General features: G+C 38.7%; 1 protein-coding gene across 2 annotated transcripts in view; it reads left to right on the top strand.

Moving 5' to 3' along the window:
- Positions 1-15: 15 nt before the first annotated feature.
- Positions 16-15,228, top strand: part of GLDC (glycine decarboxylase) — a 39,555-nt gene continuing 24,342 nt past the window's right edge. Inside the window, exons 1-4 of one of the 2 annotated variants that reach the window (XM_041486134.1) lie at positions 16-258; positions 357-435; positions 10,191-10,326; positions 14,579-14,743. In XM_041486134.1, the coding sequence (XP_041342068.1) occupies positions 52-258; positions 357-435; positions 10,191-10,326; positions 14,579-14,743 (587 nt within the window). In that variant the 5' untranslated portion in view covers positions 16-51. The remainder of the gene's footprint in view (positions 259-356; positions 436-10,190; positions 10,327-14,578; positions 14,744-15,228) is intronic. The other variant, XM_041486135.1, reaches the window with a different exon arrangement.

The following is a 15,228-nucleotide window of genomic DNA, read 5'->3' as shown; positions in this document are numbered from 1 at the left end:
CCCGGCGGCGGGGCCGTGCCGTGCCGCGCCGTGTCGTGCCGTGCTGTGGGCATGCAGAGCTGTGGGCGCTGGTGGGGGCGGCTGGCGGCCCGCGGGGCGCCGCACCTGTGGGCGGCGGCGGGGCAGCGGCGCTGGGGCGGCGGGGAGGCGGCGAGGTGCATCGAGCAGCTCCTGCCGCGCCACGATGACTTCTCCCGGCGGCACATCGGGCCCCGGGAGCAGGAGAAGCGGGAGATGCTGCGAACCGTCGGAGTGCAGGTAGGCGCCGTGCGGGACGGGAGCTGCGCGGCCGGAGCTGCCGGTGCGGGCTGTGCCGCCCGCGGGAGCTGACCGCGGCGTGCGGGCGCTTCTTGCAGAGCGTCGAGGAGCTGATGGACAAAACCATCCCGGCCAGCATCCGCCTCCGGAGGCCGCTGAGGATGGATGACCACGTCTGTAAGTGACCGCATGGCCCGGGGTGCTCCCGGACTCCCCGCGCCCTCCCGCGGCCCCTTCCGTCTCCCAGCGCCCGTGGCGGGCTGGGGGGGACCTGGGGTGCTCGCCCCCTGCCCCCGAGTCCCCGCTGACACGTGCAGCAGTCTGATCTTACCGCCCGAGTGGAAGCGCCGGGTGAGACTTAAATAAGCGTAGCAGCACAGCCACCGACACTTCATTCTTCTCCGACCAACTCCGTAGATTATTTTGGCTGCTGCGTTTATTGCTGTCCTCTCGGAAATCGGTAGGAAGATATGTGTAGCAGACAGGGGCTGCTCGAAAACTCGTTTTGGAGGTCAAGTACTCCATTGACTTCACTTTGTCCTAAGAGCCTAATATGAAGTGAAAAGTTTGACTAAAAATCGCCCCCTTAGTGTGGACTGCAGCTTCAAATGAGCCACTGTCTTTTGGTGGTTCTTACATGTATCTGCAGGATTTCTTTGTTATTCCTCCTCCCCGACCACCCCCCACCTCCCCCAATAACAACTTGCATATTTTAATAACATTAAAATCTTTGTCTCCGCATTATGGATACCCAAGTGGACTAATGGCCTGAATTTTAAATCTGTCTAATGGAGTGTTATGGGTAAACTTCAGGAATACTAAACATCTGAGTCAGCTACAGTAGTTCAGCAAACTGCTGTAGGAAACTTGGTGTGATTTCATGAGGTTTTAGATATTAACATTTTTAAGCATTAGAAAGCACAGTACGAAATTTTTATCTGTATAACTGCATTTTTGAGCAAAATCTGTGAAAATGATGCTGCAAGTCCTGTAAGTGAAAGAAACACTTAAAATCCCCAATGATAAACAATTACACTAAAACTAACAAAGCTCAATGGCCATTCAGATGGCCATTGGGATCCAGTTACATCAGTATTAACTTCATTTTTGTGTCACAATCCTCTGCCTGATTTGTAGAATACTTGATTCCTCTTGCTGGCATTTTCTCATTGCTCATCCGTGTGTTGTAATTTGAGTGTAAACTTCAGGCCTGCAGCTCCGGTGAGGTTCCTGGCCAGTTCAATCTGGTTACTCTGGGATGACATCACACATGAGAGGCAGCACCACAATGAACAGCCAGGAAAACTAGACTCTGAAAAGACAGATTCTAGCCAGGAGGGATACAACAGGGAATGATAGTTTCTACCTCTAAAATGTTTTATTAGTACAATGGTATTTTAGTCTTTCATAACTTTCTATGTTATTAGAATGGGGAGAGTCTGGGTAGAGAAGCAGAATTTAACAGCCTTCCTGTGTCTGTATAACTGCTGAAGGTACTGGCTGGTATATTTCCTTATGGTTAATGTGTTTTAATCAAAGTACTGCCTGACTAGAAAGCGATTTTCACTCAGCTCAAAGAAAAAAGCTTTTTAGGTTACTATATTTTTAGGTCAGTAGAAGGAGTGAAATGCAGTTTGTTCACTAATAATTATGCCTTAGAAGCCCTTACAATTTTTTTAATCATTAGTTTTTATTATTAATTAATATGATACTCTTACAAAATTTTACTTGACTAAAACATACATAAAAGTAATACAGGATAGTGCTCACTAAAATACTTATACATTATTGAAAACTAAACTGGTGACATCAGCCTAAGTCACAATCTTGATGCAGTGCTCAAATGCTGATTCTTAGTAATTTTCAGTGTCTGTCTCCTACACAGTGGTGCATTAGTTGATGTCCTGTTGTAGGCAAGTTTTCACTGTGTAACAGGGCTTTATTAGTTAACAGTGTATTTAGTTCACTGGCATTTTGCTCCACTTGCTATGCTGTTCTTGTTCCCTTAGAGTAAACTTTGAAAGAATGTGACTGTGATGCAGAGTCTCACATTGCACAGCATGCTACAGTGAGTTTTCAAAAGAGATGCTTGCATGAGGTACAGAAAACCTTTTTTTCTGTACATGACTGTGTTTTTCTTCTGCACCCAGTGTGCTGGACTGTCTTTTATAATTTAATGTGTAGTTGTTTGTCACTAGTTTTCCCCTGGACTGGTAGCAGAAAATTCCACAGCTTTTAACAAAAAGTTTAAAGCCTCAGCTTAAAATTGTGCTACATCACATTGAACATCTTGTACCCAGGACATTGTAGTCTGAGTGAAGCTTGCTTTAACATATTGTTAGAACACTTTCCAATAACCAGGATGGTATTTATTATGTAAGGATGGGGCATTATTTCTCATTCATGTACCTTTTAATAAAGGGAATTAGCAAAATTGGGCAGTGTCATGAAAACTGTATTATATTTTAATTTAAACATTTGTTTTTATTTGCATGAATGCTCTCACACATGGAAAGAGAGAAAAGAACAAGTCAATGCAAAACATGTTATTCAATGAGCTTCAGCGTTTATAAAATTTATATTACAAATACTGAAATTTCAACTTGTCTTTATAACTGAAAAATGTAATCATAGTGACTTCACAAATTGGAGTGTAGCTGAACAAATGAGTTGCTAGAGTTACTCCTTTTTAGTAACAAATACAGCTGAGCTTATCCTGAAGTCTCATTGAAGTCAATCCTTACAGACAGAATTAGACATGTAGTTCAAGTAAATCACACAGCCACCATAAAAAGCATGTCTGTGTATCATGGGTGTCTGCAATTACATTTGGGTGTTTTGGAAAACTTTCATAGCTGCAGACCTCATCTCAGGTGTGTATATTTGATGTGTACATTTGATATATATATATTGATATATTATATATATTATGTATATAGAAAATATACATTACATATATAATGTGTATTTCATATATAATTATATATATCAAATATATATATATATATATATTTTATATATAATTTTCAAATTTTGATTTGGTGTGTGTCATTACAGATCCTTCAATTGATAATCTTACAAGTTGTCTAAAAGACGGCAAATTAATCAAATGTGTATATGCAATAGCAGTAAAGAAAAGAAAAAAAAGGCTCCTGTGGATGGGGCTTGTGTTAAAGAGCTTGTTCATATGGCATTGCATATTCCACTGATGATAAATAAAACCTCTGATTACAGTAGAAACGCACTTTTTTTGTACCTCTGTTGTCTCTCCTAGACTGTGAGCACAGACCTACTCTTCAGTGGAAGAATGAATCTTCATTACTTCCCTGAAGGTCATAACATATATATATATATAGAGAGAGAGAGAGAGAGACAGAGAGAGAAAGTCTTTAACCTTACTTACCTGGACATTTCCCGAGGGCAGGAAGGCTCTGCAGAGGGATCTGGACAGGCTGGATCATGGGCCAAGGCCAGTGGTGTGAGGTCCAACAAGGCCAGTGCTGGCTCCTGCCCTTGGGTCACAGCAACCCCAGGCAGTGCCACAGGCTGGGGCAGAGTGGCTGCAAAGCTGCCCACAGGAAAAGGACCTGGGGGTGCTGCTGACAGCAGCTGGACATGAGCCAGCAGTGCCCAGCTGGCCAAGAAGGCCAATGGCATCCTGGCCTGCACCAGCAATAGTGTGGCCAGCAGGAGCAGGGCAGGGATTGTCCCCTGTACTTGGCACTCAAGTTGTGAGGCCACAACTTGAATTGTGTGTTGTTTTGGTCCCCTCACTAGAAGAAAGACGCTGAGGTGCTGGAGACTGTCCAAATAAAGTCTACAAAGCTGTGAAGAGTCTGGAGCACAAGTGCTGTGAGGAGCAGCTGATTGAGTTGGGGTTCAGGCTGAAGAAGAGGAGGCTCAGGGGCACGTTATCACTCTCTACAACTGCCTGAAAGGAGGGTATAGCTGGGTGGGGTCTGACCTTTTCCCCCAGGCAACAAGTGACTGGACAAGAGGAAATGGCCTCAAGCTGTGCCAGAGGGAGTTCAGCTTGGAAATAAGTAAGAATTTCTTCACTGAAAGAGTGGTCGGACATTGGAATGGAGTGTGCAGGGTGGAACAATACCTGGAGGTGTTCAAGGAACAACTGGACGTGGCACTTAGTGCCATGGTTTACATGATAGGGTGGTAATCAGTCAGAAGTTGGAGTTGATGATCTTGGAGGTGTTTTTTGACCCAAGATTCCATCATCTGTTTTTCTTAAGTCTGAATGACTAGCCATTCTGGTAAATGCCATGTTTTGATGGTACAAGTGCATCTACATTCAAAATGCTCTTTCAATAACTTTTAGTCTTATCTGTATTGGCAGATTTTTTTATTGTACTGCCATTGTCAGTGATGGAGGAGAGAAGGATTGTAGCTTGTCTTCAGAAGTTCTGAAATAAAATCCTTTCTTTGATATGAAAGATGACAGCACTACCTATGTCCATTTTGGGACCCAAAAAAAAAGCCATTTTGAAAGTGTCTCTTGCCATGAGCCCGCTGACTGTGTTAACTGTGTGTATAACCATCTGAACATGTCACTGAATTCCATTAGGAGTGAAATAGCAAAATGTCTGATTTCAGTGAACAGTAAATTTCAGTCCTGTACCTCAACTAATTGTGGAGGAGGGGTTTTTTTACAGATTTTTCTGCAGATACAGTTAAGGAAATACTTAATTTTGGCATTAACTTCTGTTCAGTCAATATTTACAACAAGGCTAGGCATCTGTTTGATTCTTAATTGGGACCAGCTGGTGTTACAGAGTTTTATTTCCAGGGTTACAGTAAGGAAACTTGAACAATCAGCTTTTCTTTAGGTGTTGAAGGTACTTTAGCACATATGTCATGATTGACCCATTTGAAGTAAAGGAACATATTATCTTATATGACTAATCTTCTATATTTTATCCCTACAAACCTACTGTCTATGTCAGTCATAGTTATCCCTGCAATGCTGCCATGGTATGTCCATCTTTATATATAATGTATAGGTCTTATGCATATGTTTATTATTTCTGCTTTTTAGTTCAGGATCTGATTTTTTTAAAAGCTTGAATTAAAAAATATTTCTGTGAACTCCCACAGGTTTTTTTCTCAAACATTCCCAGATACATTCTCAAATTTTAGAATTTATCAGCATTAGTTCCTAAAAATCTTAAGAATGCAATTTGGTCCCCAGTCTATATGTTATTAGAAGCAATACTGTTCAGAAGCAGTTACAGTATAATAAAGACTATTTGTGTCTCCAAATTAGCAGCTCTTTTTGCAGTGAATCTTCTTTAATAGGATTTTATATTTTAAAAATTAATTCTGCGTGAATTTGTAAGCATCTCCTAATGTCAGACAGGTTTTTAGAGCTAGTTTAGTAATTTCAGGTTCCCTGCTGCTGGCGTGCAGACAGTATGATTCGGATGCCTGTGGCAGGGGGTAATTGTTACCCCCCAGAGTGCTGCCATACATAGTGCAGAATCCATTTTACTGCCCAGGGCACTTTGCTCCTCATGCACTTTCAGGCTGCTGCTCCTTTTTTCACAGGCAGCAGCTCTTGTGTGCCGAGCAGGGAAAGGGATCCTGTTTTACTCAGCCTGCCCCTGCTTTTGGTTCCTGGCAGCATCAGGTACTGTGTGCTGCCCAAGCTGGCTGGGTGAGCACAGGTAGCCTGAGTGAAAGGAGAGAGGGCAGGGCACTATGTGCCTGACAGTGCTTCGGAACTATTTTTCTTCAATGTTATCTGGTTCTTGTTGTTTTGGTATTTTTTTTAAGAGACTGAATTAAATACTTAAGGGAAATAAATTAATCCCCCTTTTATCAGTGGTTCTAAGGATCTTGCTTCCTTGATCTCAGAGGCTAAATTTTTTTTTAAGATCTGATATAAAGTGAATAAAAATATATCAGACAAATAGTAACCTTCTTTTTTATTGCATGGTTAAAGTTGTATAACTGGAATGGATCCTTTCGTATTTTCTTCAGTCTCCTTCTCTAGTGCCATATTTTGCAGGTATCTCACAAGTTCAAAGCAACTCTACTGTGCTGACTACAAAAACACTAGCAAAAATAACAGTATATTATTTTGTGATCTGATAATTCAGTCTCTCTTACTATTTTTGTGATATATTCTGCCTTTGCTATTTGTAGATGTAGCAATCTGGAACTGCCCTTGCAGAACCTCTCAGACCCTCAGTAAGTTTTCTCCAGTTATAGGAAAGGAATACAGCACAAGCAGTGGACATTATTCTGAGTGCTGTCTTTGATCATAATTTCTAATGAGTTGATGAGAGGAATAAAGATCAACTGCAGTGACTTCGCTGGCAATTTTTTTGCTGATCAAGGTTCTTAAAGAATTTTTATTGTACGCCCAATAAAATGAGTCTATAATAAAGCCATTTCAATAGCTTTTTCTTAGAACACTGGAAACAAACAGCTGAGTGTGACAATAGCCGGAGTCCAACCATTACTTAAATATAGTGAATTTTTCTTTCTGTTTTATTTCCCCATTTTGCATATTGGTTCTTAATCTCATTGCTGGGAGAATTAAGAAGAAATAAGTAACATGAGCAAAAATATTTCAAGCTGTGTTTTTTTAATTATGTCATTAAAATTTTTAGGAATCCTATATGTTTTAGTTTTAATTAAATTAATAAATATTTAGAATAATACAAAATTTCCATTACATATACTCCAAGTTATATACTTTATGCAGTGGAAAAAGTCTGCTATTTTCAGAGTTTGGTGACAGCCTTGGGGACCAAACTGGAAATGTAGCAACTTTGTTATGAATTTAAAAATTAATTTTTAAGCATAAATAAGATCACTCTTGTGTTTCACATTCATCTGCCTTTAGTTATTTATGTTATTTAGCATTAGTTATTTACAAAATGGTAAATAAATAGTTAGGCCCCTTTCACAAATAACATTATGGGAATACATTGTTGAAACCCAGGCTTGACAGAGTGGGAAATAAGGCTACTGACAGAGACACAGACCCAGCTCAGTCTCTAGCCCTGCTCAAAGCTTTGCTGTGGGCTCAGAGCAGATTGCTCAGGGCTTCACCCAGTCAGAACATGAAACCTCAAAAGGTGGAGTCCCTGCTCCATTGCTGGACTGTCCTCCTGGGCCCAGCTCTCCTTATCTCCAGCCTGAGACTGTCCCTCCTACAATGCATACAGTGCTTTTAAGGGCCCGGCTGCATCTCCTCCATCACCTCCTGTTGGTGCTGGGGGTACTGGTAAGCATGGTTTGTTTCATTGCCTTGCTCTCTGGTCTTTGGACTCCAGCTTCTGAATTAACTTCTCTCTAACATTACCTGCATCACTCTTACTTGAATTCAGAACCCTTTCAATGTAAAGTAAACACTGAATTAATGAAATCTTCATGGTTTTATGTTTGGTCATAGGTAAGCCAGCCTAATACGTAAATCAGGGGCTATTACCTTCCCTTATTCAGGATTGCAGTTATATTTATGAGCTGTCTTCCTAAAGACATACTGTGATGAAGTACTTCAAGGCAGTAGAAGGCAAAGGGTAAGGAGTCTTTATGCCTGATCTCTTCAAAGAGGCGTGTTAAATGTGGGAGATATATTTTGAGCTGCTGCCATTGCCCAAATATACTGACCAAAGGAGCAGGTAATTAAGGTGAAGGAGGAGTGGAAGGAGTATGCCCTCCAGTATTTTGCCACCCTGCTTAAAATTAACTATGCAATTGTCTTCACAGGTAGCTCATTAAAATGTGATAATTTAAAATATATTCAGACTTGGAACCTCTCAGTGTAGGTATTCTAGATGGAGTGTGGTTCTACTCTTAAGCACAATCTCTACCTAAGCTTCTTGCAGGCTTTGGCTTTGTGCCTTCAATCAGTTTGGAAGCAGGTTTATTTCAGAGATCTCCAGCACAAGCTAAGTGGCTGCATGTAGTTGTTGCTGGCTACAATTGCAGAGAAATAACTCAAGAAGAAAAGCCCAGTTGAGCAAACAAAGGAAATGTTATCTGTCACATTGTGCAGTATTTGTGGTATGTGTTTACTGCAGAAACCGCACTCAGTGCATTTTTGTGTGTGATATTGAGCTAGCAAGCAAGTTAAATGATAGCCAGCTTCTGCCTTCAACTGCAATTTGGAATTAAACAGGGAAATTCATTACCATTTCTAAGAAATCATTGATGTTTGAATTATGCAAGAGCACAAGACTGTCTGAAATTGCAACCAAACTCTCTTTCATCTAACTTTTTGCAAGTGGTCGAGGAAGGCCTCTACAATGTCAAAGCTCACTTAAACAAACAACTGCCTCTCTCTTACTAAAAACTATGTGGGAAGAGTTCTGGGGAGTAGAGTTTTTCAGTAGACTTTAGAAACTTTGTCCTGGACATTGCTAAGTTCAAACCTAATAAGCATACAACAAGTCTCCAGAAAAAAAAAAAAAATGCAGTTTACTGAAACTAAGAAATCAGTCTTCAAACATTAGATCTAATGGTTACACTGAGTAAAAGGCAGAGAAGAAATAAACTTTGAAATGAGAACTGAACATCAGTAAAAAAACTCTGTGAAAAGTGTAATGTGACTGTGGAAGAAATTAATTGAAAACCTGGAGATTTCTGAAAAAAAAAATCTTTGTGCATGAAATGCAATAGCAGCAACTTAAGTGAAAGGAAAAAAAAAAACAAGTTTTGAAATCAGAGCTGAAAATTAACTATTCTGACTTGATATCTATTGCTGGAGTAACTTACAGAGAGAAAATAGACTTTGTGACATCCAGGGCCCAAGGTATTCTAATTCTGTGATTTGTGGCATTATATTACAAAGTGACATCTTCCAAGTTGTGGTGCAGAGGGAACAGAACTTGGCGTAACTGTCCCATTACAGCAAACCCTGAGGTCAGATTTGGGGGAAGAATTAAAACACATTTGCTCCCATCACCCAGGAGGATTGGTGTACAGTTCTACCCAGGTCTGTTAGGCTGGGCTGACCTATCTGTCCGTGTGATCTTAAGACAGTCTACTGTGGATCCTTTTGCATCCACAGCTACTAATATATTTTTAAAATATGACTCTTTGGCAGATGTTTGTAGCATTATTTACTGACTGCTACGAACAGGTTGACTCAGTGTGATTTTTGCACCACTTTCAGGACACTGAGAAGCAAGACCAAAGAGTAAACTGTGGTAGGGGGAGAGAGGGAATGCAAATGCTTTCATTCTGTATACTTCAAAGTCATTCTTTTGTAATGTCTTCAAATAAGATTGGCAGTCTCATTTAAAAGTTAATCTAATTTGGAATGTCTTAACTAGAAATACTTTTATTAACTTTTTTTTTTTTTTTTTTAAATAAACTGGTGAAGCATGCTAAAATTGAATTAAAAGAACTGTTCTGTTTTATCACCAATTTAGGGAAAATGTGAGGAAATAAATTCTATGATAGTAAGAAATTATTCCTGGGTGCTTGGTGTAAGCCCGCTTTGTGCAAATATGACTGATAGAAACACTAAATGACAGCTGTGGATGGCAATGGCTTCAAGCGATGTAGATTCTGAAAGATTCAGCTAACAGAAAATGTCTCCTGAGGTGCTTTTTAATGCATGTGCAAGATGGGTCTCTTCTGGGTTGAAGGTACATTGTATTAGCACAAAAAGAGCTCCTTCTGCCTACAGCTGCTTCTCTCACTATTCTTTCCGCATGCTTTGGAACCCTGTTATTATTCAGGTGTTGCATTTTCAAAATTCTGGCAGAATTTAAACTTTCCTAGAAATTTTATGAGGTTGTTACTTTATCTTTGCTGTTCTTGACTTGCACTTTATTCTGCTACTTTGTACTTGCACCACCAATGAGGTTTTTTTTACACAGGGGGAAAAGATATTTCAGTTAAAAACTGTTTCTGTTACATGTAGCAGTAGCATTCTGACATATTGTCTTTCCAATTAGGTGAAAATGAAATCCTTGAAACTCTATACAATATTGCAAGGAAGAACAAGATATGGCGGTCCTATATAGGCATGGGTTATTACAACTGCTCAGTGCCTCAGCCCATTGCGCGCAACTTGTTGGAGAATGCAGGATGGTAATGTACCACATTTTATTGTAAAATGTATATAAGTACACATTTGTCCCACAAACCTATTTTTTTCTACTAAGGCTTTCATATATTTGGTAATGATGTGCATCCTACTGTATAGGAACTGTGTTCTTTGTGATAAGGCTTGAAATTTACTTTAGAAAATGCTTTTTTCTGTAAAATATGCCACTAGTTTTGTGACTTCTATTTACAGCTCCTATATATTGTGAACTAATACAAGATTACATGTGTGCTTTAAGGAAGTATACAGACTTACCTCCTAAATGAAAGTAATTCTTTCCTAACTTTTGCCTAAATTAAAAACAGCTCCCTCCTCCACTGGTGTATGCAATTTGGGTGGAGGTAGATAAATACTATGCAATACTATGATCATGGTTTTCTGATGAGGAAGTAAGAAACTTCTAAGGAAGCAGAAAGTTCTAAAGTTTGTTCTCTTAGTATTTCTTTCTTTGTTTGGTTTTTGGGGTTTTTTTGTGGTTTTTTTTTTTTTTTTTTTTGAAAAACTATCATTTTTTCCAGTCTTTAATTTTCCACATGTGATCTCGCCATGAATCTTTAACCTTTAACATTTTTTCATTTTTTCCTCTGTGTGCCCTGGTTACATTTTTTATTTTGTTTTGTCTTTTTTTTTTTTTTTTTTTTTTTTTTTTTTTTTTTTTTGTTTTTGGGGTTTTTTTTTTTTTTTTTTTTTTTTTTTTTTTTTTTGTTTGTTTTGTTTTGTTTTGTTTGGGTGCTTTTTTTAACCACAGACCTTCAAGTGTTTGAATTTCATCCATAAAGTGAGTTCTTGTCTTGTCTTGATCAAATAGTTCTTTGGTGAACAGCAGTGAATTGAACTATCATAATAAGATAATTCATTTATGAAAAGGCTGAGAATATTGTACTTGATTCTGATCATCCAGAAACCGACAATTCGGTTTCTAAAGAATTGTAACTCAGGAATGATGCAACAGGAAAAGCTAGATTTCAAGTTGACTCCCACTTTCCAGCAGCCTGAATGTCACCCTGCATTTTTGCATTTAGTTTACAAGTTCTCCTGTCACCCAGTCACAAAGATGCTTCTTTTATACTGTATTGAGTTACTTTACTTTAAACATTTTATTACTAATTGTTATTTTAGTAAAATCAGTATTTAAAGGTTTTATATATATTTTAAAAAGTCCAAACAACAAAAAACTTCACAACTAACCAAAGGATCATATTACTCAGTGCAAAAAGTCATTGTTACTTAGATGTTATGTGGTTTTTATACTTTGGGTTGCCATAAATGGGTCTACATAACTGTAGACCTCTAAGTCTTATTTATTTTTAGATTTGTTGGCTCTATTTGCATCACTGGTGGAAAAGTTGCACTGTTTGAAGTCAAGGAATCTATGAAATACATCTATGCAAGGTTTTATTTTGCCTTATCCTTGTTCACTTTTTGCAACATATGCAATCTAAATATTTCAATACAGTACCAGGAAACAAATTATTGGTTGATAGAAGCAAAGACAAGAACAGCTAGAAAGTAAGTGGAACAAAATGAACTGCAGAATTTTCAACCCTAAAACATTATGTAGTGTTAATGAAACAACTGAGAGCTTGTCCAGAAATCTGTTCTTGCACTGTCCAGTAAAGTCAAACTAGATGGCTAAAAGCTAAACTATTAGATGGCTAAAATGAAGGCTAAAATGTTTGTTGGAGAGAAAATATGTATGTGTGAGTGCATGTGTGCTAAAACAACTATGCAGGCTTTATGGAAACTGTTTAAGAAATCAGACTTCTTATTTCTGCTGAGTGTGTAACACTTTCCATGCTGACACATTTCACATTGCAGCTCCAAGAGAAATACTGCAAGCTCAGGCTTATTGCTTCTCATCTATTCTGTCTCCCTTGCATAACTTGTGTTTGCTTTGATTGGCATTTGCTAGAGCAACTAGAAGTCTCCTGAAGTTCAACTTACTTGATTCCTTTGCCCCCAGACACTAAATGTGTAAAAATAAAAACATGTACCAAGGATGCCTACATCCTTGAAATCTTTCACATCTCTAGTGTAAATTATTAAACTTGTTAGCTAGTAACACTCAGAATGTAATGAAAGCATTGCATTCTGAAAATAGCTACATACTGTGCAATAATTACTTTTAGAGAGTTTGCTTTTAAATTATTTTAAAAAGTCACTTATCACGTAGCATAGATTCAGGCAGAACACAGAATGCAGACTAAATCCAGATATTTTCTCTGAAGAACTTGTAGAGAAGTACAATCAATTAAAATATGTAGATGTTTAAAAAATGCCAAAAAACCATTTTAAAAGGAGTGTTTAAATAAGTGTGCTTATAAGAGGTGTCTTTGTTTGTGGAACTGTTAAGTTTCCTTGTAGCTTGTGGCATTACTGGAATTCAAGATTTCTTGGTTGTTTTTTTTCCATCTTTCTGAAATTGATTTGTTTTAGTTCAACTGTGTTGACCATTGAAAACCACAACATCAAAATCATAAGGCTTCATTAATTTTGTCTTGTAATAGGGTGTACTTTCCCAGCTATGTGGAGCAGGAGTTCTCTAATGCATTTCAATTAATCACAATGTTTTAATTCTTGTTAGTCTAATTCTAGTTCCTTCTACAAATTAAAATACAAGAAATAGCCCTTTGGTGAAATAAAATGAGAAATCACAGTTGTAAAACTTCAGGTACAGAGAAATTTCTTCTACTAATCAATAAAAATCACTGCTCATGCAAAGGCTCTTGGAATAATTCTTTTTATTGGTGAGAACTGAGTGGGCAGGGGGACCATATAGCAAAAAAATCTTAATACTACCACACTGCAAGTTTATCTGGCAAACTGAGCACCGGGTTTAGCTGCTGTGGAGAAAAAAAAGGCCCTACTATTGGGATTAGCAAGGTTACATGTAGTTTGGGATACGGTCCTACTTGAGAACTATGCAGTCATATGATGATAATTAGTTTAGTGCTGGAACTGGCCAAAAATGAGGGAAAAAAACCCTACAGGCTTTGGGAAAATCATCAATATTTATGTACTCTATATATAGCTTTCTGTTATTATGTACTCTATATATTGCTTTCTGTTACTGTACTGAATAGTGTATGTGAATAATTCAAGCAGAGGTTTCATTTAATTAGATGGTTAATGTATTAGCATTATAGATTACACTTTGAGTTCACTTATTGAGTATATCCTTCTTCTAGCTTTTACATTCTCTTCAGGACATTTTCCTGCTTTTTCTCTCACCTTACTATTTTGCTGCTTCTCTCATCCTGCTCAATATCAAGTTCTTCAGCTTGTTTTTAAAAGATCTTTGGTTTTTACCTTCTGTTGACTTTACACGACTTGAGCTTCCAAATACTGGAGTCTTTCTGGAAAGCTTATACCTTCACTTCATTTTTCAGAAGTCTAAGATGTGCTACTGCCCTTTTAGGGAAACAAACTGCTGTTTTCTTGCATCACTGGAAAACAGAGGCCACAAGTGTTCGCACTTACCACCACTTGTTTCTGGCTGCTACTCTAAATTCAATCTGGCGTAAAGTCTGTCCTGAACTACTGTGTAATCCAGTGCCCAAATTTCCAGCAGAGAGGAGAGTCTGACCTCTGTTTTTGCCTTTCATCCCTGGACCCATGCTGCTTTGTTTTCTGGACTGTTACAATAGAGTGTGTCCCTTAGTTTCTTGCATTTTTGAAGGAGTTTCTTATATTGCACTACTGTTTTGTTCACCAAATGACAACAGATAAAACTGTCATCAGTCTGACTTCCCTCCACTAACATATATGGAAACTGTCATTTCACAAGGAGTTGCATACTTCTGAGCTTGATTTTGTGAAATGTCAACTGCTTTTCCTCTAAAAAGGGTGGAGAAGATAAATAAAGGTCTTCAGAAACAGTATTGAAAAATTGTGGCAATATCTAGATATGATTAAACAACACATTCTCCTTTGAATATTGTAACTTGATTTAATTCTTCCACACTCAGTCTACTTACTGTTTCCTTCTCCATAATGCACTCACATGTCAATTAATTTCTCTTTTCAAAATGGAGAAACAGAATTCTTGTCCTGTAAAAAGTTAAGTCAACACCAGAAGGTAAAAATTACAATGTTTAAAGATAACTGTATTCTAACAAATTTCTGTATTAATGAAATATTATTTATTTTTTATGCGATACAGTTCAGTTATATATTGCCCTAACTTTGTTACACATTTATTTTCTTAGACCCAAACTCAGAACTTTTTTCTGACAGGGTTACCCAGTATACTCCTTACCAGCCAGAGGTGTCCCAGGGCAGGCTGGAGAGCCTCCTAAATTACCAGACTATGGTGTGTGATATCACAGGAATGGACGTGGCTAACGCGTCTTTGCTGGATGAAGGGACAGCTGCTGCAGAAGCCATGCAATTATGTCACAGGTACTGTGTTTAAAAGTGTGGTCAAATCACAGCAGGAAGTAATTTTGGAATCTGAAGGCATCTATCCCTGTGCAGGCAATGGATTGAGGTTGAGTGTGGCCTTCTTACTGTGAGCAGTTCACTAAACAGCTAGAGTCCAGGTTGCCATGCCTCCAGAGAACTTCCTAGTGTTGATGTAAATTAGCTCTGATATTTAAGGCCTTCAGAAAACTAGGGACACAGGAGAAGTTCTAGAGGAAGGAAGACTCACCTTTGTTGGAGGAAGGTTGGGCTAGAGAACACTTAAGCAAACGGGACTTACACAGGTCCTGATGTGCCGCACCCGTGGCTGCTGAGGGAGCCTTCTGGTACAAATAAGAGCCCACCCTTGATTGTGTCTGAACAACCACAGTGACTGGGACAGGTTCCTCAGCAGAGGAGCAAAGCAAATGACACTTCTGTCTCCAGGAAGGGAGGAATGAATATGCGGGGAACTACCAGCCAGT

The sequence above is a fragment of the Pyrgilauda ruficollis genome, unplaced genomic scaffold (genome assembly GCF_017590135.1).
Source record: "Pyrgilauda ruficollis isolate IOZ18807 unplaced genomic scaffold, ASM1759013v1 scaffold74, whole genome shotgun sequence".
Taxonomy (NCBI): Eukaryota; Metazoa; Chordata; class Aves; order Passeriformes; family Passeridae; genus Pyrgilauda; species Pyrgilauda ruficollis.
This window is presented reverse-complemented; position numbering and strand designations above follow the sequence as displayed.